Below are 25,531 nucleotides of genomic sequence, written 5' to 3' on the forward strand. Positions count from 1 at the left end.
GGAACTTGCACTTTTTTACTGCCAGCAGCACACTCTAGGAAGGAGATGTGCTGTTCCTACTTGGTTCATTTGGGGGCAACAGGGAAGGCAGTCTGCTGAAATAGCTGTAATGTTCATTATTAAAGTTGTTTCTGTAGAACTAGAAGAGGGAAAAGAGACAGAATAGTAGTGCTTACTCCAGGGACTCCTTTCTCCTTTATCGGAAAAAATAAGATGATTATGTACAGTTGATACAGAGTTAGAATGTGATGTCCTCTACCTGGTGCTAAGAGAAGAAATTTATCACTCTTTTTGCTGGAAATGTGACAGCAAGGTCACACTTGTGTAGAAACAGGATTCACTTTAACAGTCTGTTTTATGGTCTAAATGCTTGTCCTGCCCCCTATGAGACTTCGGTACTGAGACTCTCACCCCTGCTCTACTATCTCAGGTAGCTATGGCTGCTGAAGCCTACCCTTCTCCCTGGCAGAGCTGATGTTGCATGTCATAGCCTGTGGATAAATTTAATAGTCTATTAATGGAGTCACTGGAATTGAAAGTCTGAACATTGGTTTAGGTATAGATTGTAAGTGAGAATTATTTTTTAAAGTTTTTTGAAAAAGAAAGTACCTACTAGATCTAGTGTAAGATCTGTCTTGCAAAATCCATAGTGTTACGTGGTGTTACTCCATCACTCGTTTTGGAAATATGGCTAGCATCTGGCAGTGTAGAATGATACCTTACAGTTCTCAGCAGCTTTAAGTAGCTAAGTGATAATTAAGGTGAAGAAAACAGGAGAGAATAATTTTAGTAAAAGAAAGAGGACATGGCCTGTTCACGTTCTTGATTATCTTTTTTTCTCAGTTATCTTAAGACACCAGAGACAGAGTAGCATTTCACCTAAATTGAAGACCAAGCCTTAGCATGTGAATATAAGAAAGAATTAATAGTAATTGCTCCCATGTTGAAAGTTGCTATCAAAAAATCAACACCTAAGATGATAAACCCTATGAGCAAATACTCTGTGGATAATATCAATTGTTAATGCTGGAGAGCAGAGACCAAGCAGATTTTCTTTTTCCTGAGAATTTCTTGGGAGTTGCTGCAGTGCTGACTTTTGAAATTTGATACAACTGTTCCCCCCCTACCCCCGCCATCTTGCCAAGCTCAGTGGGATCTGATTCAGCCGTTTCCCTTGGCCAGACGTTCTAGTCTGCTTTTATGAGATCATTACCTTTCTTTTGTTACTGTTTTTAGATGATTGCTTTCTTACTTGGTAGCTGCTCTAAGTGCATTTATGTCTTAATAATATTATGTTCTTCTTGGATTATGGGAAAGGAAATAATTTCCTTTCATTCCTTCCTTTCATTCAATCCTTTCATTTAATTTTAGTTCGCTACTACCTCAGTTCTTAATCAATTTGAATTTCTATTTATACATATATTTAAAATACACAGTACAATAAAAATGTACAGAAGTATATAGTGCACTAGAATATAACTACTTTAATACTGTTTGCCAGTGGAAGAATTAAGATTTGAGGAAAATGCTTAAACTTCAGGGTTGGAATCGATAATTTAATGATAATCTGGATAAGAAAAAAATTCACCAAATTAATATTTTGTTGAATAAAGAACACTAAAGATACTGAGCCCTTTTCAACATTCAGCTTCTGAGTTCAGGCAGAGGTTGTCTGGCTCTCCACTTAAGAAAAAGTAATGGATGCAAAAGAGAAATGAGAGCTATAAGAACAGTGTATTTCAACAGCAGCTTGAAAAGAGTTTTTCCTGGGGAAGTTGATCATATGAGTAACTTACTTGTGGCAAAATACTTGCGAAATCTGAAAGTCTTACCTCAGTACCATTCCCATCTTGTGAAATAGGTCTGACACAGTTCTGTTTTGGGGTGCTGGGAGGAATATATTCAGAATACACATTATTTACTACCAAATTCTTAAAAATCCAGATTGATGTTGCATTACCTGTAGAACACATGTTATATGGTCAGATCTGTTCTAACCTTGCTTAATGTAGCAGAGCTGGAGAAGGATATTAAATCACCTGTGACCATATTCATTAATACAAAAAAAATTAATTTTTTGACGCTCTTAAAGCTGTAAAATTCTGTGGATGTTGAACTGGTCCTCAGACTAACAAGGAAAAGATAAAACAGTTAAAACACTTTTTTTATATGTTTGCCTAAAGGGATTTCTAGGCAATCTTTCATTAAAGTGAATCACTTCATATAAATGACTTCTTTAGCTTCAGGATAGTTGTAGAATGCAGGTCACGAGGAGTAAAGTTAGGAAAACAGGCATATAATCAGAGAACATCTGATGTGGGGGAGGTCTTTCCTTCCATCTTTTGAAAAAGTATGTATTATGAATCTTTGGAACATCTGTTTCCTACTGTTTTGTTTAAACCATATATTTTGAGTACCAGTGTGTTTTGCTTAGTTTAACCCAAATACTAGTATAACAGGTAAGTGCATATTAAGATAGTCATGGAAAAATCTTTGAAAAATGAATTAAACTGAAAATTGACCAAATTGTCTTTTTACTTTTCTTTGTTTTCTTCTAGGTCTTCTAACATTTGTAAATTGTGCCTATGTTAAATGGGGGACACGGGTGCAGGATATATTTACTTATGCTAAAGTCATTGCTCTTATTGTCATCATCATAACTGGGCTTGTTAAAATCTGCCAGGGTAAGTTTATAAAATTAAAGGTTTGTATGTATCAGTTAGGTTGAATAACTGGTCTAGAGACTGTAAGTGTCTCTTTATAGGAATTATCAAATGCCTCAGTAAGTGCATAGTATAGCCACTTAGAAAACACCAATAATGCCAACATTAGGAATAAATATCATGATAAGCTAGCCTATCTTAGTTGACTTTGAGCTAGGTAAAAGAAGGTAACTGATTGCTCAGCCATATTGTGCAATTTACAGCCTGTGGTATGAAATAATAAGGGAAATGAAAACAGCAAAATACAGAGCTTGTGAAATATGATAGGAGTGGAGAAAGCTGTAAATTCCCACAAAGGGGTATTTACACTGTAACGTTACGCGTTATGGTGCTTTACACTGAGATTAACTGAAATCTTTTTTTATAAGATGAATTTTGTGTGACTCTGAGAGTGACAGAACTTCAGTAGAAACAGATAAGCAAATTTGTGAAACAGAAGCTCTTTTTTGTAGAAATCCTGAGTTCTGTTATAGCTGTTGAGAATTACAAAGTTGCTGTCTTTCTGGTTTTTTTTTTTTTCCTTAGTAGGCATTGTGCCTTCAAGTTAGATGAGAACAATTCTGAACTAAGTTTTATTCTTACCCCTTCCTTCGGAGAAGATAGCTTAAAAAAAATTAGCCTGCTTTCAAAGCTGCCCTGAAAGTATTTCCCTGGCAATTTGTGTCCTTTGCTCTAAGCAGTTATTGCTGAAAGTTCACATGCAGCGTAATTATCATTGTGAAGGAAACAAGAATATGCATACGTGAGCACCGTCCCAGTATGTTCAATCTTTAGTGTGTCTGCACCATCTCTTGTTTTGTAGTTACTGAATGTGTTTACTACTAACTTCCTTGACCTTGTCCCCCTTTTCTGTTCCCAGCTGAGCAGTTACTTTGCCTTTTAGTGCCAAGGGACTAGCAGTCAGATTAGGGTAAAAAGTAGGAGAGAGAGAGATGCAAAGTTACAGCAGGGAACTCAAATACTTGGCTGGCCAGTTTTGATAAGTCTAAATATTTCTGGATGCACACTACAGTGCACACTTTGGAATTAAATAGTAGCTTGCCCTTCTGTATTTAGTGTCTTGTGCATGTCTGTAGGTATGAAATTATTACATTGACATTTATCAGCTTGCCTTGACTTGCTTAAAGTCAAAAGGTAGCATGAGTTCTTGCAAACAATGGTCCGCAAAAATATAGACTTCTCTTAGCCTGGGAAAATTTTATCTCAACTAACAATTAATAGTGTTTTATGTTAATTCCTGTCAGTTTTCTGTTTTCAGCAACTACAACTCAATTTTCATATTTTTAACAGATACAGTCACAAATTTTCAACATCATTTTAATATGGTCTAAGTATTCACAATAGAATGTTAACTGTAGTGTAGTAACCAGTGAATATTTTGCTAAAAAGAAAATATATACGTTAAATATTTAAAAAATCTACCCAGTTGATAAATGATGCTGTGTAAATCTGCTTAGATTTTTTTCTCATTGTTCATTAGTAATCTTAAAATCAGCTGTAATCTTTCTTTTATACATCAGCTACATGATTCAAAATTTAAAAGGATGCAGCAGGATAGAGTGGATTATTTTATAAATGTGTGTTTAAAAAAAAATTCTTGGCTTGAATACTGTCACTGCCAATTTTTTCTTTATAGCTTAGTCTGGCACTTAATATTCCTGAAGGTTTTGTGCTGTTTTGGACAAACTAGGTCCTTAATTATAGAGCAGTGTCATCCACAGAGCGTCGTTTTTAGTAGTTTAAATGTTATAATTCTCAGTGCAGAACAGAATTGGAGAAATGGCTTAATAAGCAGCCTTGAAGGAAATTACCCTTTCTAAGTTTTTGTATTTGTTTACCAAACGGGGAAAAAAAATTACTTGCTATATTTTATTTTCCTGTACTTCATTGTGTCTCCTCCATACACAGGACATTCGACACACTTTGAGAACTCTTTTGAGGGATCCTCTTTTGATATTGGAGACATTTCCCTCGCACTCTATTCTGCCTTGTTCTCTTACTCTGGTTGGGATACGCTCAATTTTGTAACGGAAGAGATCAAAAACCCAGAAAGGTAAAAGACTTAAATTTTCTAAAACTGAACAGTTCTTAAGTCACTCATCTTGTGGCTGTCTTTCACTGATGAGTTCTGAGCCTATACAGAAATAAGCAGACCTTCTTCACTCTGAGATGGTAAGGCTGTAAACAACACAAACTAGAAATTACTAAATTCGAATGCCATTAAAAGATGAAAAATGTTAAGAATAAGTCTAGGTGATTGCAGGATGCTTTATACAGTGCTTGGTAAGCTTTTAGTTGAAGATGTTGCATGCTATTGTTTACAAATATGTTAATACTGCATTGTAACAACTACGTTAGTGTAGTCTGTGCTATGTTTATATCTGTGCAATAACTGATCTATTCTGAAAAATGTTCTTTTCCATGAATCTGTGTTGCAAAAGCGTGACTAAGTTCTTATCTTCGTTCAGTTATGAATCTATACACAGATGCCTTTATGTCAAATATAGAATCCTATTTAATCATTTTTACTTCCTATTATAAACACCAGCTCAGATTGCTACAACTGGAAAATAAAGAATGGAAGTTTTTCAGTTCTCCCAACTGATTTGACTTCTGTCAAAAGTTTGTTCTCTTACCCCTGAGTTCTACGCTGCATTTTTTTATTTAACCTGTAAAGTTACCTATGAAAAGATAGAATTCTAACTCTTAAAAATAGCTATTCTTAATGGAACTGAATTTCAGATTGACAATATTTCCTTAAATTATCTTGCAAGGATTTGTTATATGTATGCAGAAGAGACTTGCATTTTGCGTTTGCATCTGTCATTCAATGCTCAAAGTTCTTTTTTCTGCTGAAAGAGCTCCCCTTTGAGGTTGCAATACCTTTTCATCTTTTAAAAATTGCTATGTTGTCAGGTAACTCTTGTAATAGATGCACTGTTTTGAAAAATAGTTTTTCTGATATGATATATATATATATATATATATATATATGATGTATCAGATATCTGCTAGGATATTTATGGTTTTTTTCTTAATTATTTGATCCATAATGCCTTTGTGCTCATCCTGTCAAAGCTGTAATCCACAAGTTCAAAGCCAAGGGACCGTTTCAAATTTTTCTTGGGTAGTCTGAAGTACTTAAGTAGATTTCACAGTGGTTTTCTAATTCTGTTTCTTCTCTGTGCTGAGGTCCACTGGATTTTTACTGTGGCTGTGCAACCTGAAATCAGAGCCAGAACTCCCACTTACTGATTTTTTTTTTTTTCTTTTTTCTTGCCTGTACAGCATCAGACGGGCCTAGATGGAAGTCTGGACTTCACAAAATTTTTGAGGAATCTTCCAAAATACATTTCATTTTTCTATTTTGTTGGGGGGGGGGGGGTTATTGAAAATTGTGTTTGTGTTCACATCATGCACATTCATGTCACCATTCTGTGTGGGTGGGTGGGAGAGGAACACTTTCAACTCTTCTTCCCCTTTCAAAACATCTGAATATCCCTGCAAGCTCTGGGGAGAGAGCAAGCCTGAGAAAAGCTGGAAACTAAAAGTTTGCTTTTGCTCTGTGGAGCTTCTCACTGGGGAGCTCCAGCCTCAGGGCTGTGAGTTGATCTGTGCCCTCATGACATGTGGAATCCCTGCTTCTCCATGCAAAGTCGGAGAGACAGCAAATCTCTTGGGCCTTTGGGAAAATAAGGGGGAAGACTGGGCAAGATTAGGCTCCTCTTGGAAGAGGGAATACTTGCAAAGCTAGATGAGGAAAGAGCAGCCTGGTGTGTCCACTGCTCTAGTTTGAAGCTAGAAATGAAAGCATACCAAGGGGAAATTACACCTGAATTCTTGCAGTCTCCTCCGTTTGCTGTACTCTGCCACGTCTTTGCTTGCAAAAGCCCCATGTTCAGGTTATCTTGCCTTTGTTGCAGATTGCTGTGACTTGTCATTTTGCTGATTTTTGTGGCAACTTGATGGGATAATGGTAACTTGTCTGGCAATACTTCCATTTCTTCCTCTCTCCTTTAAGACCAAGCCCTCAACTTCCATATCATCTGTGTTGCTTTTACCTCTTGCATTTTTCTGCCCTCACTTAATCCTCAGGACATAAAGTGGGTATTAGGTATTCAGACAGATACTGTTGCAGTTTTCTTAGTGAGACATTGGGAAAAAACTGAAGTGTTGAAGATATTTAGAAACTGCAGCATAAATGAAGTCTATTTAAAATTCCTGGTTGCTGCCAAAGAGATGCTTACTCAAGGCAGATGGCAAGTAGTGCAGTCAGTGAAGTACAGTATGAAAGTGTTACCTTTTAAGTAGCCAAAAAGTGGACTGTTCATGTGACCTCATCTGTGCTGTTCTAAACAAAGCAGTTCAAAAAATGAACACTAACAAATATCTAGAACTTGGTGGTATTCCTCAAGAACCGGAACATGGGAAAAAGGGGTAAGCAGACATGGGGAGAAAGGGGTAAGCAGAGAGGTGTTACAGTTTGCTGAATTTACAAAGTTATTCAGAGTAGTAAGAACAAGGGCAATTGTGAAGAATTTTTACGGGGCTTTGTAAGACCGAGTAGTAATCTATGCAATAGAATAGCAGTTAAAATTCAGCATAGCTAATTGTGAAGCAATACATGTGGGATGTAACAGTTCCTGCTTTACACATAAAAATGATAGGCTTTGAGTTAATAAGTACTGCCCAGAAGTAAGATCTTGCAGTTATGGTGGAGAGTTTTCGAAACCCTGGCTCAGTGCTCACTAGAGGCCAGAAAAAGTTAATAAAATGTTAGGAATTGTGAGGAAAGGGATAGAGAACAAAACAAACATTGTACCCCTTAAAAGTCAGTGGCTCACCCACAGTTTGAATACTCTGTGCAGCCCTGGCCCCATCATTTGAAAGAGGATACAAGAGATGTAGTAAAGGTTCAGAGGAAGGACAGCAAGGGTGATCCAAGATATGGAAATGCTTTTCCATGAGGAAAAAAAACTGAAAAGACAGCGATCCTCAGCCTGAGGAAGAGATGAAATAGGTAGGCTATAACAGAGGTCTAAAAAACCTTAGAGTCACAGAGAAGTTAGTAAAGAATTGCCTCCAGTTGTCCAACACAACTAAAGCTGTGATGTGAAGCTGGCAGAGGCTGGTTTCAAAACAAAAAGAAGTGGCTTTTCCTACCGCGAGGAATGGACTTGCGGAGCTGCTAGTCAGGAAGAGACTGAACCTGGTGCTTGGAAGAGTTTAATAACTCTAAACAGACAAATCGTGTCAGGTTCAGGAAACGTTCTCAAAACAGCTGTAGGTTGGAAAAATATTGAAGGTATTTACTAAATATGCTTGGCCTCTTCCTTCTCTTCTTCAGGCATGTATAACTATTCTTTTGTTAACAAAAGTTTAAAACATTCTTTCAAGAAAGCTCATCTGTCAGGAAGGATATGAATGTTCTTAGAAATTTGCCTGCCTTTTATGAAGTGACAGCTTAAATCTTACCTATTCATGTTTAGAAGTTGGTTTGCAGTGTTTTCATATTTCTTTCTAGATGTTATTGACCTGCGTGTTTGCTAATAAGATGCACTTCATCCGGAGTCTACAGCTGGGAAGCAGTTTTGGATCTCTACCTTCTGCAGAGATCCAGGCCAATTTGTTTGATTGCTGCTGTGATGACAAAGGAACGCGGATGAGATGATCTAGGTTTTGTTTTGATTTAGAGGATTCTACTGTATCAGTTCTAGAAATAGGTGCTAGAAGAGCGTCAGCATTCCCCAGGTGGAATGAGTGCAGTGGCTCAGAGCTCTGCTCCTTTTGGTCTCCTCCTAGTTGTGATAAACAACATGGTTAGTAGGAAATAATTGAAGGTGTGTGACTTTGAAGGCCTGTAATGACTGATCTGGAAACCCTGAAATTAGCATACTTGAAGAGCAGTTGCACATAACGCAACTACAATAAAACAACACAGTTTTCCACATAATTTAGGTTTAAAGTTCTATTGCAGTTAGAATTTCTAGCTTTTCTGGTATTTTACATTAGATTTTCTAGTTTTAAACCAAACTCTGCTGGAGATAGCTATTTTGAAGTTTTTTTGTGTCTTTATACTTTTTATCTCTGAAATGAGGGATGCAAATTCATAAGGTAATTTTATTATTAAGGGATTTTTTTGCTTTTTTTTCTTTTTTTGTCTTACAGGAACTTGCCACTGGCTATTGCAGTGTCTATGCCAATTGTGACTGTTATCTATATTATGACCAATATAGCTTATTATACAGTGCTGGATGTTAATGCTGTTCTTTCTAGTGATGCTGTGGCAGTGGTAAGTTGACTATGTAGCATTTTGCTATATTATCACTTTTCATGTTTTAGGGATGCATTTACTTCTGAGGAACAAAACAGGAAAAATCATTTGTTCCTTATACTACTTCACTAATACAGAGCAACTCGTCCTGAGTAGTTTAGTCTTAAATAGGAAAATAACTAATGAATTTATGTATAATAGTATCAGGTTTATTAAAATAAGCACAGATCCAACCTCTTAATGTATTTTGCAAAGAACCTAACTGGACTTGTTCACTTTGAGTTGATTGTAATGAGACCGATTAGTACTTAATCCTGTCTTCTGTTACTTCATGCTACAATTTAACAAGCTGAAGTAGTCTGCAGAACAGTGTTGCATTGAGCTACATTGTGTTGAGTTAATCTTTGCTGCAAAATGTATCTGTAAATGGATGTGTTGCAGCTGAGTTGTGACAAAGTTTAGCTTTATATCACTGATCTTAATAACTTAAATCACTCTCTTCCTAACACCATTAATTCCAACAACTTTCAACATTTTAAAATTCATTATTTTTGTATATACATTGAAGTTGGAATCCAGTTAAAATATATAAGCTTCTTGAAGTGAAAGATGGTCAAAACATGTTTATATGTAAAAGCTAATCATTAAACAAAGGTGAAGGGTTTTTTTCCTCCATAGGTAGAAAATTAATTGAACACTGCTGGTTATTGCATCCTTTAGATATGAGACCTGGAAAGTATTGTCTTCTGTTGGGTTATTTACATTGGAGGAAAAGAAATAGCCTTTCTCCTACTTAGATTCCTGTTTGGCTTCTGAAACTTAAGTAGCTGGACGTTAGACAGAGAGAGTTCAAAATGAAGGAAGTATTTTTCTGTTTCCAGACAAAAACGAGCTTAGCAAATCAGCAAACTCTCTTTTCAGGTATTTAGGGAGAATGTTCTACCACAGTATTTATTTGACTTTCTTTCAAACTTGAGAAATGTTTGTATTTAGTGTAAGCTTTCAAAATAGATTATAGTAAATGTAAGCTGTAAACTGTAACATATTGTTACATAATTATGAGGTTGCTTATTTCAAAATGTATTGAAAGTAAATAAATGTAATTCTTAGCCTCTGATTAGCTGGAATATGGAAGTACAGAGTTATTTTTTAACAGTACATTTTATGACAAAACACAAAATGAAGATGTGGATGAAAAATATTTAGTTCTGAATCTGCGTATGCTAAGGTATAACAAAGCTGCCCGGAATATTTATTTCTGTTGTAGGCTATGATATCCCATATAGTTGCTTTTATTATATGAAGTACCTTCCAGTGACTTATAATGATATTTTGAATTTTTGTTAAGAATTAACTAATGCAGGCAAAACTAAAAGCCACTATACAGTTCACTGTCTGTACTGACTTTCCAGTACTGATTTCTGTAAAGCGATACACTACCGTTCCTTCTTTTCGAAGGACTTGGAAAATGTGTTCCTCTGACAGCAATGAAATGCTCCAAACCCTACCTGTCCCCTAGTAGGATATTGTGCCTACTTTACTGCTCCTACTTTTTGTCATCGCAGAGGTTTATCTGGCCATATGGTGAAACAGGATCAGGAAAACTGGTCCACCTCGGGGGACAGGTTCACTGTGTGGCCTCTCTGATCTTTGTGGCTGTACAGAGCAAGTGGTTGTGCTGCAGCAGGAATGGGTGGCCAGGTAAAGGGAGGGATGGGGCTGGGGGTGGTGGTGCAGGTGCCTGAGCCTTACTGCACAGTTGAAACCCAAGGCTAATTTTTTTATGATTTTATGTACACTTCATTTAGTTGTTATTTGACTTGGTTCTTGATCAAAAGTGGTATTATGTTCATTTGCATGTGTATGTTTACATTTACATATGTGTATATACACACACAATGTAATTTTACTTGAAATTGTGGTACTCAAAATTGGACCGATCAGGTTTCCTCTCTAGTATGGCATGCTTCTGGACCTGCAGGAGAAAAAAGGAAGACTTAACAGTGGCAAAAAGGCTTCAGTCAGTCTAATTGTATGCAGTGAAATTGGGTGAACAGAATATCACTTATGAAAAATATTATTTGAGACTCCCAAAACTATTAAGGGATTTACATCTAGTGCTAATTTTAACTTACCTGAACAAATGACTTTGGAATTCTAGAGCTGTGCTTTGTTAGCAGATCTCAGGATTGCCAAATACTTATACTTAGAAGTTTAACTAATGTTTTATCTAAAGGCATTTTTGCTGAGACATCTCATCAGCTGGCAGACAATGTTCTGCTGATTGCCACTGCTTTTATCCCTTTTCCAGTAACAAGGAGAAAGTTCAGCAGAAGTTTAGTACTTAGCACGTGGCACATTAAAGACTCCTTGTCATTGCTGATAAGAATCTAATTGTCCAGTTTTATGAGACCACCTTCAGGCTTGATCTGATACTGAATTAGCAAGTAGTGTGGGCCAGTAGGAGGATTTCTGTAGAGCAGAACAGTTGATGCTGAGGACTTGACACCTGTACTGTACAAATTTCAGGAGTGTTTTACTTTGGACTACCTCTGATGCGGTCTCATGGAGTGAATGCTTGTTTGCAGCTGGGGTGCAGTAGGGGTGCTCTTGGAGTGCATCTGCCAGTTTAGCTTCATCTGAAAGGAACTGAGACCGCTAAGCAATGTGAACTGAAGAGCAGCAAGTGATGATTATCTGGAGATTTGCTTCAGAAGTGCACTTGTGATCCAAACAAAAACGCTGATGTAATATACCCGTAGGTTTCTAGTGAATAGGCAAAAGAGTTAGCAACTGTAATGGTCTGTATTTGAAAACTCTCCTATAATGTAGAGATTTAAAAATCTTCATTCATGGTGAAAAAGGTTTTCCCTGAGTGGTAGAAGGGAATTTTATCTTCATAGGAATTTTTATTAAGACTCGGGGCATTGTGGTCAGCGGATGGATGAAGAACAGAGAAGAGAATTAAGCCGATCAGAAAACGAACCTGATGAAAATAAGGCACTTTGACCTGCTCATATATGCTCATGAATTTTACATGTGTTGTAGGATACAGATGGCTGTAGCATGCTTACTTTTAAGTAGTTGTAGGATGAAAATGACTATAATGAATTTTTAAAGAAACAGCAATGATATTCCTACATTTCAGAGCCTTTTCCGTAGTAAAGAAACAACCAAATTTAAGCTTTCTCTGTTGCTGTTTTGGGAGGGAACTGAGTACCTTTCTTCTGCTCACTTCAGTCAAGAGGCCTGGAGCTAGAAAGGAAAAAAGCCTTGCCATTTCCAGTTTTTAAAAGAAGAGGATAAAGTTACAAGTAAAAGAAATACTAGCAATAGTGTATCTTTGCATAGTACCTTGCATGATTTCAGTGGTGGCTAGAAGCCAAAAGCAGCCTTACCAAGGGTTGGTATCAAAGTAAGTGATAAAATACCCTTCCTTTCACCTCAGTATTAGCGTCTTTTGAGGCATAGTCCTGGTGTCAGGACTACAAAGCCATTTCTTAAGCTCTTTTCTGTTGTCTTTGAAGTTATTTTGCAACAGCTAGCTTAGAAGTTCTGCAGATGCTTTTCAGATGTTTGCTGATCGTGTAAAAACTGCTTCCTTTCTGGAAGGTTCCTTACAGTAGTTTGCAGTTCTGACTTCTGTTTTAGCTCCTTTTGGAAACCATTACAGCTCCTACTGTTAAGTTTTATACATATAAAGCAATTGCTCTGTAGCATGAACATGCTTAAAAACTTTCACCTTCCCTGTCAGTAAACCACTATTTTTGCATCTGTTGAGCTGTTGTATTTTTTGCTTGTGAAGAGGGCAGCTGGGTTCCCAGGCACTTGATCTTTTTGGTCTGCTTCATCTTCTAACAGGAAAGAGCATAATGGCTGCCAGTGGAGAGCTTGCTGCCTGCTTCCTGAGTGTGTTCATGTCTGTTTTTCCTTCCATGGTTAATTGAGTTCATACAATGGGTGATATTTGGCTTGTCACTTCCATTACTCTAAAAAGCTAAAAATGGATGTCAGTCACTGATTGCAGCAAGCAGTTGGTTGCCCTGCACAGGTGGCTGTCATCTTTCTTGGAACTGTGCAGCTTTGTCTGTGGTGAGAGGATAAAGATGACCACTTCACTTGTATCTTTGTCCTCTGTCCTCAGAGTCCAGCATTGATCAGTCTGATTACACCCTGGTGTGCTCAGCTTCTAAACAGACCTGCACTTCTTAGACATGCCCTTTCTGATGAAAAAGGAATATGGGAGGCTGTGTCTTGTAGCTATTTTATTCTTCTTTGGTTTATAGTTTAACAAACTATGAAATTAACTTTCTTCTAAGTGAATTCAGCCAGAATTTCTAGGTTACTCTAGGTTACTAGGTTAGATCTTTGGATACTACTTCTCTTCATTCGTTTGGACAGTCACTGGCTGCTTTTCTGAAGAAGAAAATTTGCCTGTCTTTAGCTGCCAGGATCATGTCCGCCTTCTTTGGTTGCATTGACACCTTCCAATAAGACTCCTTCGGAAGACATGCACGTTCTGTACCTTATAACGGACAAACTCTTCGTCAGAGACAGGCAGTTGTGGGCCACCGCTTTCAGAGAAGGCCAGTTCAGTAAATTGGTTTCCCTCTTTCTTGGAGCTCACCATCACTGACTACCATACAGAATTCCGCTTGCCAGTTAGAGTAAAAGTTCTCTGGCTTTGGAGGCAAAAGTGAAGAGTTGAGCCAGCCTTGGAAAGAGTGCTACATAATATTTTTAATATCAGAATAGTAAGAGACTTTGGAAAACATTGTACCCTTAATCTGCAGCTAGCTATTTAAATTGCTAAGAACAGGATAAACACTGGAGTTGATCTAGGTCAAGTATCTTTGCCGCCACAGTGATGACTTAAACTAAATGATTTTACTGTTGGAGCTGGCATGTCTATTTTGAATGTAGACCATGCAAAAGAGATGCCTGTCTACGTGCAGTAGATGTGCAATATGTTAATGCAGTGGAGTAGTGCAGGTTTTTCTTATTTTAAGGTCTTATTGAGTGACCTAAGGATGAATTTCGTACTGGACCTTGCCCTGGATTGATACCATTTCTCCCTCTAAGAAGAGGCATTTCAAGTAATGTGAGGGGAGAATTATGCCCGTTTAAGGTTAGAACCTATCAACAGGATGGCAGCTGAAACAAGAGTTAAAGGAGACCTGAACAGTTTTCTCAGATTGCTTTTTATTGCACCTTTGCAATTTCCTGGCTCAGTTTTCAGTTGATGTGTGTATGTTCATTGATGTTCATTCTCATTTCTTTAACGTATGTGATGTTAATTTAATTTTTAATTTCTGAACGGATGCCATCTGAAAGCTTGACAAATATGATCTATGGCAATGGAAGAAAACTTCATGGACTCAGTTTTTTTGTTTTTTGTTTTTTTTGCATGTGCAGCTTCCTGATTGCCATAAATCACTGTTTCTTTGCTTCCTTTGAGAAGTAGCTCCTTGAGCTAAAAGTTGAGAAAGCAGGCTATAGGTCTGACTAGTAGTAAATCTTTCTGTGGTTTGGGAGCTGTATTTATGCTCTGCCTCAAGGAAAAAGGTAAAGAGAATTAATTGCACTTCCTAAATACTAGTCAGATCACTTGCATATCCTAGAAGTCAGCAGTTACAGTGGTAAGGAGATGAGAATGTTATAGAACAGAGCCTGGAAAAGTTCATGTGATAGGATCTTGAAATGAGCTATATAAAGTGGTTCTGTAGGTGCCTTTTAAGCCTTCCTAGTACAAGTACCTCATCTTTGGCTGTAGTTTTATATATGTTTCTGACTTATATTAGACTACATTCTCTTTGCGTTTATCTATTTGATCGGTAGTGTTTTAGTACTTTGTCAGCATAACATCCTTGTTCCATGTGCTCTCAGTGTAGTCTGGCATTTTTCTTGTGCCTCTAAGTGCACTTCCACTGTGCAACTAAGTGTGATGAAACAGTTCTCATCTTGTGATTCCTAAAATAAATGTGGGTCTTTCTAATTGTCTGGTGTGCCTGAATTACTGGATGTGAGACAGCATCCTGTGCATTTTGTTGTGGCAGCTCTTTATGTAGGGTAATTCCTGCTGCTTCCAGTTTAATCTGTACGAAACTGTTGCTTGGACATTTAAGAGGTCAGAGGAGTGTTCTTGCAAACTGTTCACCTATCACAAGCTGATGATCATGGAATCAAACTAACAAAATAAAAAGGTAGTAAATCAGCCATTCATATCTTGAAACAAAGCTGTATTTTAGTTTTTGGTCATTCTTCTGGAAGTAACATACAACACTCTAGTCATGAAGAAATGAGGGTTATTCAACTGAAAAGTGCATGGCTGGAGTTTCTTACTTCTTCCTTCATTATTATTCCCTGTTGATGGTTTGGGGAAAAAAATCAGAACTAAGGGAAACAATTCCAGGTACATGTCTTTCTACGGTGTATATGTGTGCATATATATGTATATAATCTTTCCTGTCCAGTGGAGGGGAGGGCATAAAAGGATTTTGCCTATAATTGGAAGTGCTATATATGCCACTTAATTTTTTTTTACTGTTTTCTAGCTGTTAGAAGCAGTTGTAGTTCAAGGCTGGACTACAGGACATGTCAGACTGTAGCCAAGATGACAATTTAATCTCTTAATCCTTCTTGCTCTTTAGACTTTCTCAGAAGAAACCTGAGAAGAAATCCATCCCCATAGTGGTGGCTTTCTCCTGTTTTGGTGGACTAAATGCTTCTGCTATAGCTGCCTCCAGGTAGGCTCCTCTGTCATCCTCCACATAACCCTGTGAATGTTCCATTCTTTCCCCTGTTGCCAGCTCTTTTTTTTTTTTTTCTTTTTTTAAATGCACTTTAGTACTCCCAGAAGTAGTGGTAGTTAAGGTGGAACTGGTCCGATGCTCAATTCAGAGCCCTGGACTAGCTCTTTTGTGGAGGATCCATGACCGTATGATTATAGTTTTAGCAGAAAGCAGCCACTAACTCTTCTCCCTCCCCTCTTTTTTCCCTCTGGGTGCAGTGCACCTGATCTATGTGCTTGATAACTGGATTGCTTTTTGTATCTTTTCTCTGCCCATCTTTCTTATGCAGAATAACCCTCTGATATGCACACATAGTTGAATCCTTTTTGTGGCCACTTTTACTTACATTTCAGTAACACTTTGTGAGAAACAATGTAGAGAACTTTGTTTCTTGGCATCTGTTAAAATGAGATTTGAAGAATTTATAAATACATACTCTGAAAAGTAAAAATGTGTTTTTGTCTCAGTAGGAGTACAGAAGCTTGGCAGATTTTTATGTTGGAAGTGAGGGTCATACATTGTCAGAAAACAGCTGCATAGATGCTTAGATCTATACTTGTCATGTTAAGCTAGTGAATATCACTTGGAAGTTTAACCAAACTTCAGGTATGTGTCAACTGAACAACTATATTTTGCTGAAAGATCATTTTGCAAACAGATCTACTTGGCAGACCAAGCTGAACTTCCTAGATCATCCTAAATTAAAATATTCTTTTGTATTATCTCACTTAAGGAAAAGTTAAGCTCTTGAAATTAATGCTCCACTTCTTGCTCTCTCAGGAATCCTAACTACAGCGTTGAAAAGTTCATCTTATTTGTCACAGTATTTGGTAAAGGCTTTCAGTTTTTCTCTCAGAGGCTGACTAGCACAGATCTAGAGAAAACAATTATTTAGACTTTGGGCTGGACCAGCAGTTGTAACATACCATATAGCCACAAGCCTGCATCCAGAACACCTTGAATCTGTAACGTCTTCATCTGTGTAAAATTTCTGGAAGTGATATCATAGCTTTGCCTGAGCTCTTTCTGCATTCTACTGCTCATATGAGTGACTATCATTTTCTAGGATGCGTGGAACAACATTAGGACATCTTAGAAAAATAGGATGTGCATTATTGGATAGAATTGGCCTTTGAGTCAGTTCAAAATCTGGCATTCCATGCTAGCCCATTAGTAGATGTTTCAGAAGGAAATGGTAGATGCTTACAAGAGACAAACACCAGCCTGTCTTCTGGGGAAACAGATATTCCAAATGACTTATCAGCTGATGTGTATTCTGCAGCATAAGGTTACATCCTTATGTTTTCCCTTTCTTCTTTAACTTTAGCTGTTAATATTACTTATCTAAATGCTTATCCTCTAGGCAACCTTACTAAACTTCTTAATTCTCTAACATCTTCTTGGAGTTCTATATCTTACCTTTGCATATTAAAAAAATCCTCTGGCAGTTTTATGGTTGGTGTCTAGTAGTTTCGCTTGCTGTTTGGCTTCAGAAATAAGGCAGTCCAGGTTTGAGTCTTTCTTTAGAATATTGTAACAGTTGCGTAATAGAATTTTCATCTCCTCCTTGTTCTTACTTGCTCTGGAGAAATTGTGAAAATTCTTTCACTGGATCATTATGAACTACATTCTGCTTTGGGAGATCAGTTTTCTCAGAGCTGCTTTTATTTCAGATCCAGTAAGAATCTGGAAAGCACTGTGGGTTCTAGCAAATTATTTATTCTTGGGCAGCAGAAATCTTTTATGTACAGTAATGTAAATTATTAGGTGGGTTTTTTCAGTTTCAGTGGACTGAAAATGGGCATTCCATGGTATGTAAAACAATCCTTATGGCATGGACTTCTGCTAAATTGATGTTCCGGTTTCTGCATAAAATCAAATTCGTACATGGTTTAGTTCTTTCATTCATACTTTTCTTCTGTTAGTTTTTATAATTTCTGTGGGAATTTGTGCATGTGTGGTTTGGGTTTTTTTTGTGTGTGTTCTTCCCCTCTGTTGAAGCTCCACTGTCTGGGAAGCTATACTAATGCATGTAAACTATCTAAAACAGTTCGGGGGGTGGTGGTGGGGGGCAAGGTGTTTTTACAAGAATTGGGGTGACTAACACAGTTGATGTATTGACTTTGAATTTGGCAAGGTTCCTTTTGAAATGCTTATAGACTCTTGCATTGGCCTTTAGCAGCAGGAAATCCTGTCTGCCTCTGAGGCTAAACTAAGCTGCCTGAGAGGATGGAAAAAGTTTTTCTTTTTAGTGTAGGTGATAGCATGTAGCTAAGCAGAGTTGGAGTCTGACCCTTAAACTGGATAATGTGCTGAACAAAGCACTTTGTCAACCCAGACAAAGAACAGGAAACTGAAAATGGGCAAGCTGTGTTTTACGTCAGTGAAGCTTCTGAAACTTACGGTTTAAAGATTGAAACTATTGGCAGGGTTTTGCCCATAAAGATCAATCACTCACTTCACAAAAAGTCAGTCTTAATTTGTTTAGGCTCTTCTGGTATGCAAGAACACTTAGATAACAGATCATGCTGCACTGCTTTTGGTGATCTTGTTCCAGGAGTAATTAAATCAAAGTTTGTCTGCCTTTAAACCCAGATAGCTTTGTGTGCTACAAATAAAGACCAGTTCTGAATATCAGTCCACTTTGACTGAACATCTTACTTCATCTTAAGATTTATGAACTATAGTAGTTTAAAGGGGACGTTGCAGGTCTTAAATATTAACTGTTGTGGTTAAAAACTGATTTGAAGGCAACTCTCGTAATAGAAAAGACAGACCTTTACAAAGCTGAACTAGTACTTATGCTTTTATGGTTAAGGGTCACCGTGTTCTTGAAAATGATAAAGCAAAAGAGAGCTGAGAAAGTGACTTAGAGAAAACTTCATAGAAGGACTTAGAGGACTGCTGCCTGCTGAGATGTAAAATGTTCACTGTGTATATTCTGATACCCACAAAATCTTTGTGGTTTGCAAAAATAGTGTTATCAATTTCAATTGAACACCATTTATCTGCAAGTAGAAGTAGGTACCTTTCTATAAATACCGATTTAGTGGTGTGTAATGCAGACACCATCCCTTTGCTACCATGATTGTTAGTTTGTTTCAGAAAGAGAAATCATGGAGGTAACTTAGCTATTAATAAATAAAATGGGGATAGGAAGTGCCCCTCTCTGAACACAGCACTAGCAGATTGTTGCTTAACTTCAAATATGTTAAAGGTACAATGCTCAGACTGAGAGACGCGATTTTGAACAGCTGTCTGTCGTCATGTACTAGATTCTTACAATATCAAGCATAAAAATATTCAAAAACAAAAAAAAAGCCAAGAAATCTGTCTTCTTTCTTCCACCCAGGAGGCTAAACAGAATTGACCAGGACAATATCTTGCGAATTATTACGCGCTTGCATTATATTTCCCAGGTCACTGGCAGTTGATGACTTTTACTACCTGCTGTGAAACTTTGATGATCCTGGCTTCTTGGTTTCAGAGCTTTGTCATGACAAGTCACCACAGCGGCCTGCAGTATTGTCTAGCAGTAGTACCAAATGAGTTAGACTGTGATAAAACACTTGCTGTGTTGGTTGCCATGCCATCTTGTAAGAGTAGATCCCAAAGGACCTGCTAGTGATGCTCAAGGCAGGGGGGGAAGAGGTTGGAGAGGAAATAAATAAATAAATAAATAATTTTTTAAAAAGGAAAATCAAGCAGAGAGATGGCAAGAATAGTGTTCACAAACAGTAGGTCCAGTAATTGCTATGTTTGTCATCTGTGGTATGAGACTTCTCTTTTAGGATACTTAATTATATTTTTATCTTTGGACTTAGCTTTATTGATTCTCTGTAATCAGTATGCTATACTAGAATTCTGTAGTTAAGTTGGATAATAAAATGTATTAGGATGGGTGAGAAAATTCTAAAAGCACTTTGTTTTCCTTCTTGAGCATTGTTTTTGTGAGCAGAAAATGCAAGGTCAAGTGCTTTGCTGAAGAAGTTTGTATGTGCTTAGAATCTAAATAAAAAACTATATGCTTTTCTTGTGTGGCATTATGGCATATCCCTACTATATTGTTATTTTTCCATACAAACTTAAAACTGTATTTTTGATTTCATTGTTTTACATATGCTTTGCAGATATTTTAATGTTCCCTTTCTTACTTTCTTTTTTCTTTTTTTCCTTCCCCTCTTTCATTAGACATTTGCTGACCAGGTATTTGGTATCTTCAGCTGGACAATTCCCATTGCTGTAGCCTTTTCTTGTTTTGGTGGACTTAATGCTTCAATTCTAGCATCATCAAGGTAGTGAAACTTTCTGTTTGACAAATGTTCATAAGCATTCTCATATAGCGTATTATTGTCATGCATATCTGTTATGAGAGCAGCAAAATGACTTTCATGTCAGGACCTATAATGAGTAGCTACAGTAAGATTATGGACCTAGATACATGTGTATGTATGCTCTTAACATCACCTTACTTTCCCAAAACTTTCTTAGCTGTATGCAGAGTACAATTAAAGATTAAATGAATGTTGTCTGTGAGGTGAGCCCCTCATGCCTTCTGATTACTTGGATTGAGTTATTTTCCATTTTATTTGATGCAGTAATTCTAGCTAGTTCTTGTTTTTAAAAGTGTTTACTTAAAACTTACTGTCTTTTTTTAAATCTTAATATCTTTGTAAGTTTTGGGTTTTTTTCCCCCAAAGTAAAAAGTTTTAAAGATGCTACTGCTATTAAACTGCAGTCATAAAGCTTAGAATACAGTGTAGGTTTTTTTTCTTCTGAGCATTGATGATGCATGTGACTAGAGCGAGTCCTGAATGGATTTTTTTCAGACGCTGTAACATCCTTGCTGTGCATTGAATATATGCACAGTGTCTCTGAACTGAAACAAATGTGAACGTGATCTGGTAAAGTAGCCAATCTGGAACAATTTACAATTAATAGTGAAATCCTACAGGTTTGTTTTTTGAGCATGTGGTTGAGTGAACTCTTTTTTGAGACCTAATAATCTCTGCTTGTCATTGAAAACTATTCTGCTATAAAGTGGAATGTTTTCAGTGCTGGCTTTTAGAACTTTTAGCAGTAGAAATTTATTTCAGTCACTAGAAATTTGCTATTGTATTTGTAGCATTATTTTCTAAAAATGGGTGTTAATAGCAAATTTATAAAAGCTTATATAACTTTTAATGGTTATATTACAGTATACCTTTATAAGCAGAGTTGAGTATGTGTTCTGGTTTAAAAGATGGAAATTCAGTGGTGTAAATACTGATTTTTGACTGGTATTGTTGTTTTCTTTTGTGTATGCATTTGCTCTCACCTGTAGCCTTAAGATTTGTTTTGTGATTTCCCCTGTCCTCCTGCCTTCCTCCTCCAGGCTATTTTTTGTAGGATCTAGAGAAGGTCACCTTCCTGATCTGTTGTCTATGATCCATGTAAAGAGGTTCACACCTGTGCCAGCACTGCTCTTCAACGTAAGATATTATTGTTTTTCTTTTCAACTGTTCAGATATGACTGGAAGAATTACTTAAAGGAAATTTGAGTTTTTATATAGGCTGGAGTGAGATGATAGAGGAAGTTCTCTTCAATAAGTCACTCTCTTGCAGTAACAGTCTCTGGAGAGTTTCATTGTCTGTATGCATGAATACTCTTAACTGAAAAACATCTTGCCAAATCCCTAACTGTATAGAAAGTTGAAATTGAATTAAAATGATCAAATTATTCTGCTGGGTTACTGTCATGTTAAATAAATTATCAGATTTCTGTTTTCTCTAAGCTAAATGTAGATTAAAAGGACTGGTTAGTTAGTGTATGGTTTCTGTATGCTGAATAAATGGAGGATGAAGATACTATCAATAATAAAAATCTAGCTGCTATATAATCTCACATACTGATAAAATCCCTTAAAGGACATTGGCAGTCTTCTGATGCATTTTTCTCAAGGGGCACATAACTGAGAAATTATTTCCCTTAATCACTGCCATACTGTAAGAAGCATCATGCCTGAATCACTATTGCCATGGAAAGTATCAGGAAATCTCGACAGTAGGAATTCTCAGAAGTAATTGTTTAGTTGATAGCACGAAAGAGAACCTCAGGTGTTCTGTTATCCATGGCATTTGTAGGAGAGTGACTATTGAGATAGGAATAAAATCACGTTGAATACTAAGAAGTGAAAGATGGTGTTACTTTAATGTGAAGGGCAGCATAAAAAGTAAGTTTCAAACTTTTGTTGTTCATCACATTCCTGTTCTTTTCTGACAGTGTACTATGACCCTCATTTACCTGGCTGTAGAAGATGTCTTTAAGCTTATTAATTACTTCAGTTTCAGTTACTGGTTTTTTGTTGGTCTGTCAATTGCTGGGCAATTATATCTACGTTGGAAGGAACCAGATCGACCCAGGCCTCTAAAGGTAAACAATTCTGTATTAAGTAATTTTTAAGAGCCTTTTCCTCCCCGTAATGTAAAAATACTGTCTAAAAGGACACAAAACATGGCTTCCATTTTAGATTGCACCGTGAAAGCTAGCTTGTCTGCTACATGAGAATAAGTCATTATTGTAATAGTATATGCTTTTTTGTATGTTAGTTCAGCCAGTACCCCATCTGTCAACTGGAGAATGTCTCAAATAATCTAAAATAGTAGTTACCTTTTTTGCCTTGGATTAAAAATCTCTCATTTAGGTGAGTACGGGAAGGGAAGTATAGTTGTTGTTTGAAGTTAGGAATAGTTAAGTTAGTTTTGTCACTTTGGACCACATTTAGCTCTGATGGTGTCGAGTTCAATATCTGATCCCCTTATCACCTTCTTGTATTTAAAGTTTAATATCCTTCATGGAAAGTCATTCTTACCATCTGAGATTGACTGGATTTGTTTAAACACTTCATTCTGTTATACAGTTTCTTTCAACAAAGCAGTATTATCATACTCAATTACTGTTGTAAATTTTAGCAGCAGTTCTTTTGGATAATTCTATTGTTTGCTTATGTTTCTAACTAACCAGATGTATAAGAGGAAGAACAGATAATTTCATAGTGGGGTTGGAGGGGGGAAAGGTAATTCTCACCAAAATGTATGTAATTGTAGACAATGAATATTTCAAAAACATGCTGTTTTTTTTCTCCATCTCCAGCTAAGTGTGGCTTTCCCAATAATATTCTGTATATGCTCAGTATTTCTGGTGGTAGTACCACTCTATAGTGACACAATAAATTCATTGATTGGAATTGGCATTGCTTTGTCTGGAATTCCAGTCTATTTCTTGGGAGTCTATTTACCTGCATCAAGGAGACCTGCTTTTATCAACAAGATTTTAGGTGAGTCTCTTTGTAGATGGAAACATTGCTCACAAATGAGGAAAATTAAATTGTTACATAAGTGAGTATCAGTTTGCTAATTAAAAGAGCATACTGATGTTATATGCATACACACTCAGATTTTATTTATTTACAATACCATTTACTTCCTACTGATTTTTGTCCTCAGTCTTAATACATTTCTCTTTAATCAAGCACACAAAAAGTCTTTTTCTTGACCAAGGCTGATTATTGTAAAAGGGCTGAACATTCTTGGTAATGACAAGCAAACTGTCTTGCTCCAAATCTTTTGTTTGCATCTGTGACTAATAAAAATTGTCCATCTTCAGTTTTGCCTGTGGTTGAATTGCTGTGGTTAAATTACACATCCCTTCCTAGCAGTCCACTGTTTTCATTGTTAGTGTCTAGGAAGAGAAAACCATGATGAGGGATGTTCAAAAGGTTTATAGCATAGTCTTAGAATACAACAGGATATGGTCCTGCAGCAATTGGTGAATACGCAGGTATTCAGTGATATTGTCACTCTCCCATGTGTTGTTTGAAATTATTTTTAACTACCAACTTTATACTTTTAATTATAGAGAAAAAAGATTCTACCTCAGTTACCTGACAGGGTGCCTAGGAGGAAAAACACCTTTAAGGTATCATCAGAACAGCTTTAAGCATTATTTGTTTAAAATTATTAAGTGGAAAATACTCTTTATGAAAACTCTCCTGGGCTGTGTTTCCCTTGTGAGAAGTGAGCCAAGCATTCTTGACAACTAACCTAGTCATGTACATGTTGCCTAATTAGAGTTGTGCTGGGTGGCTGTTCATCCGATTTATCTTCTATTTCCTGTGCAGGTGCAATCACACGAAACGTGCAGCTGCTCTGTTACTGTGTTTTAACAGAAATGGACACAAGCGAAGAAAAGAAGTTAGAAATCAAGTCCAACTAAAACTGCAAAGCCATTACAAGAGGCAGGAGGGAGGATAAAGCAATTATTACAATTAAAGGGAAGAGAAGAGATGCAACTGGAAAAATGGAAAAACTGGTTCCAGTGGTCTTTCAGAAATACTGAAAATGTATTTACCTGCAGTTGGATTCCTGAACAGATTGTGCCCAGATGTCATCCTCCTAAACTGTGATGCATTTTCAGGGCATGTTTTCATTGGACAATCATTAGCTACTTATTTTGGGCACATAAGCACTGCCTCAATACTGTTCAGAAACGGTATTAAAATAGTAAGAGGAGAGTTGGATTTCTAAATCAGAGCTAAGGGATCAAATTAGTTTTCTGCAGAACTAGGCAGTGCAATAATGTGTGTTTAAAGTTGAACTGAAAACCACTTCGAGTCAAAAGACTAAAAGTCATTTCCAGCTCAATTCTGATGGATGTTTGAATGAAACAGTCTGCTGCGCTCTCTCGGTTCTTATTCCAGAAGACAACTGGTCACAACAAACAAAATTATTAGCAGGAAAAAGAATAGCATTTATGCTACATTGTTTAAAGACTGAATCACCCTTTTTCCCTTAAAGATAGACATTTCATTTTGTATACCATACTGAAATGTGGTATCTTGGCTGTTGCAAGGATTTAATCAACAAGATTAAATCACTTTTCATGACATACAAATTCCTTAGCACTAAAGATTTGATTAACACTTGATGATTATGCATGGATTCTTCCCTGCTAGCTTGTAAGTACTTGGTCATCTTCTGACAAGTTTATATGAAACTTCCAAAATTAAAATGCTTGGTTTGAAGCTTGCAAGCATTTGTCTCTGAACTGTTTCAGTGGAACACACATCATCAGCATTACATTAGCAGTCAGAAACTTCCCTTTCTGAATTTCAGTACAGTTCACTAGGAAATAGTCATCCATAAAACCATAGAACAATGGGTCTTTTCCCCCTTTTATAGCATGGTAGTGACTTTATCCTGAAAGCTGAGTGAGTGACCTGGAAAGAAAATAATACAGAGAAAAGAGTCCTAGTGCATCTCTGAATGCAAGGGATGCACAATAAAAATAAAGATCCTTGCTACATGCTGTGAAACTTGAGGGAAAGGGGAAATTGCATGCATACTGTCCTAGTCTGTATTATTTGTACCATTAATTCTCTTCTAGAGAGTTTGTGGAGAGAGAAAAGCAAAAACACTTATTCTCTTGTACGCTTAAATTCCCCAGATTACATATTCTGCTGAGTGAAATAAAAAGAATTCCCATCAACTGCAAGAAGCATACTTGAGTTGAAGGTCAGTGTTGACCTAGTGATCACCATCTTTCTTCTGAAGGTTAAGGTGCAAAGTTTGAGACAGGGGAAAAAAAGTACTAGTGCAATACAGACATAGAAGTTAGCAAGTCTCACAAGTTTTGGCGGACTCCAAGGCTGCAAGCCTAACCTCAGGACATGCAGGAATGTTGACACTGAATCCAGGGGTGACAA

General features: G+C 36.9%; 1 protein-coding gene across 3 annotated transcripts in view; it reads left to right on the forward strand.

The window, feature by feature from the left end:
• The window catches only part of SLC7A6 (solute carrier family 7 member 6), a 32,695-nt gene extending 7,837 nt beyond the window's left edge, over positions 1–24,858 (forward strand). For all 3 annotated transcript variants that reach the window (XM_064519489.1, XM_064519486.1, XM_064519488.1), the window contains 8 exons: positions 2,559–2,684; positions 4,632–4,776; positions 8,892–9,015; positions 19,980–20,083; positions 21,163–21,259; positions 22,051–22,200; positions 22,921–23,104; positions 23,948–24,858. In XM_064519489.1, coding sequence (XP_064375559.1) covers positions 2,559–2,684; positions 4,632–4,776; positions 8,892–9,015; positions 19,980–20,083; positions 21,163–21,259; positions 22,051–22,200; positions 22,921–23,104; positions 23,948–24,042 — 1,025 coding nt within the window. In that variant the 3' untranslated portion in view covers positions 24,043–24,858. The remainder of the gene's footprint in view (positions 1–2,558; positions 2,685–4,631; positions 4,777–8,891; positions 9,016–19,979; positions 20,084–21,162; positions 21,260–22,050; positions 22,201–22,920; positions 23,105–23,947) is intronic.
• The last annotated feature ends 673 nt before the right edge of the window (positions 24,859–25,531 follow it).

Source organism: Dromaius novaehollandiae, chromosome 13 (genome assembly GCF_036370855.1).
Source record: "Dromaius novaehollandiae isolate bDroNov1 chromosome 13, bDroNov1.hap1, whole genome shotgun sequence".
NCBI lineage: Eukaryota > Metazoa > Chordata > Aves > Casuariiformes > Dromaiidae > Dromaius > Dromaius novaehollandiae.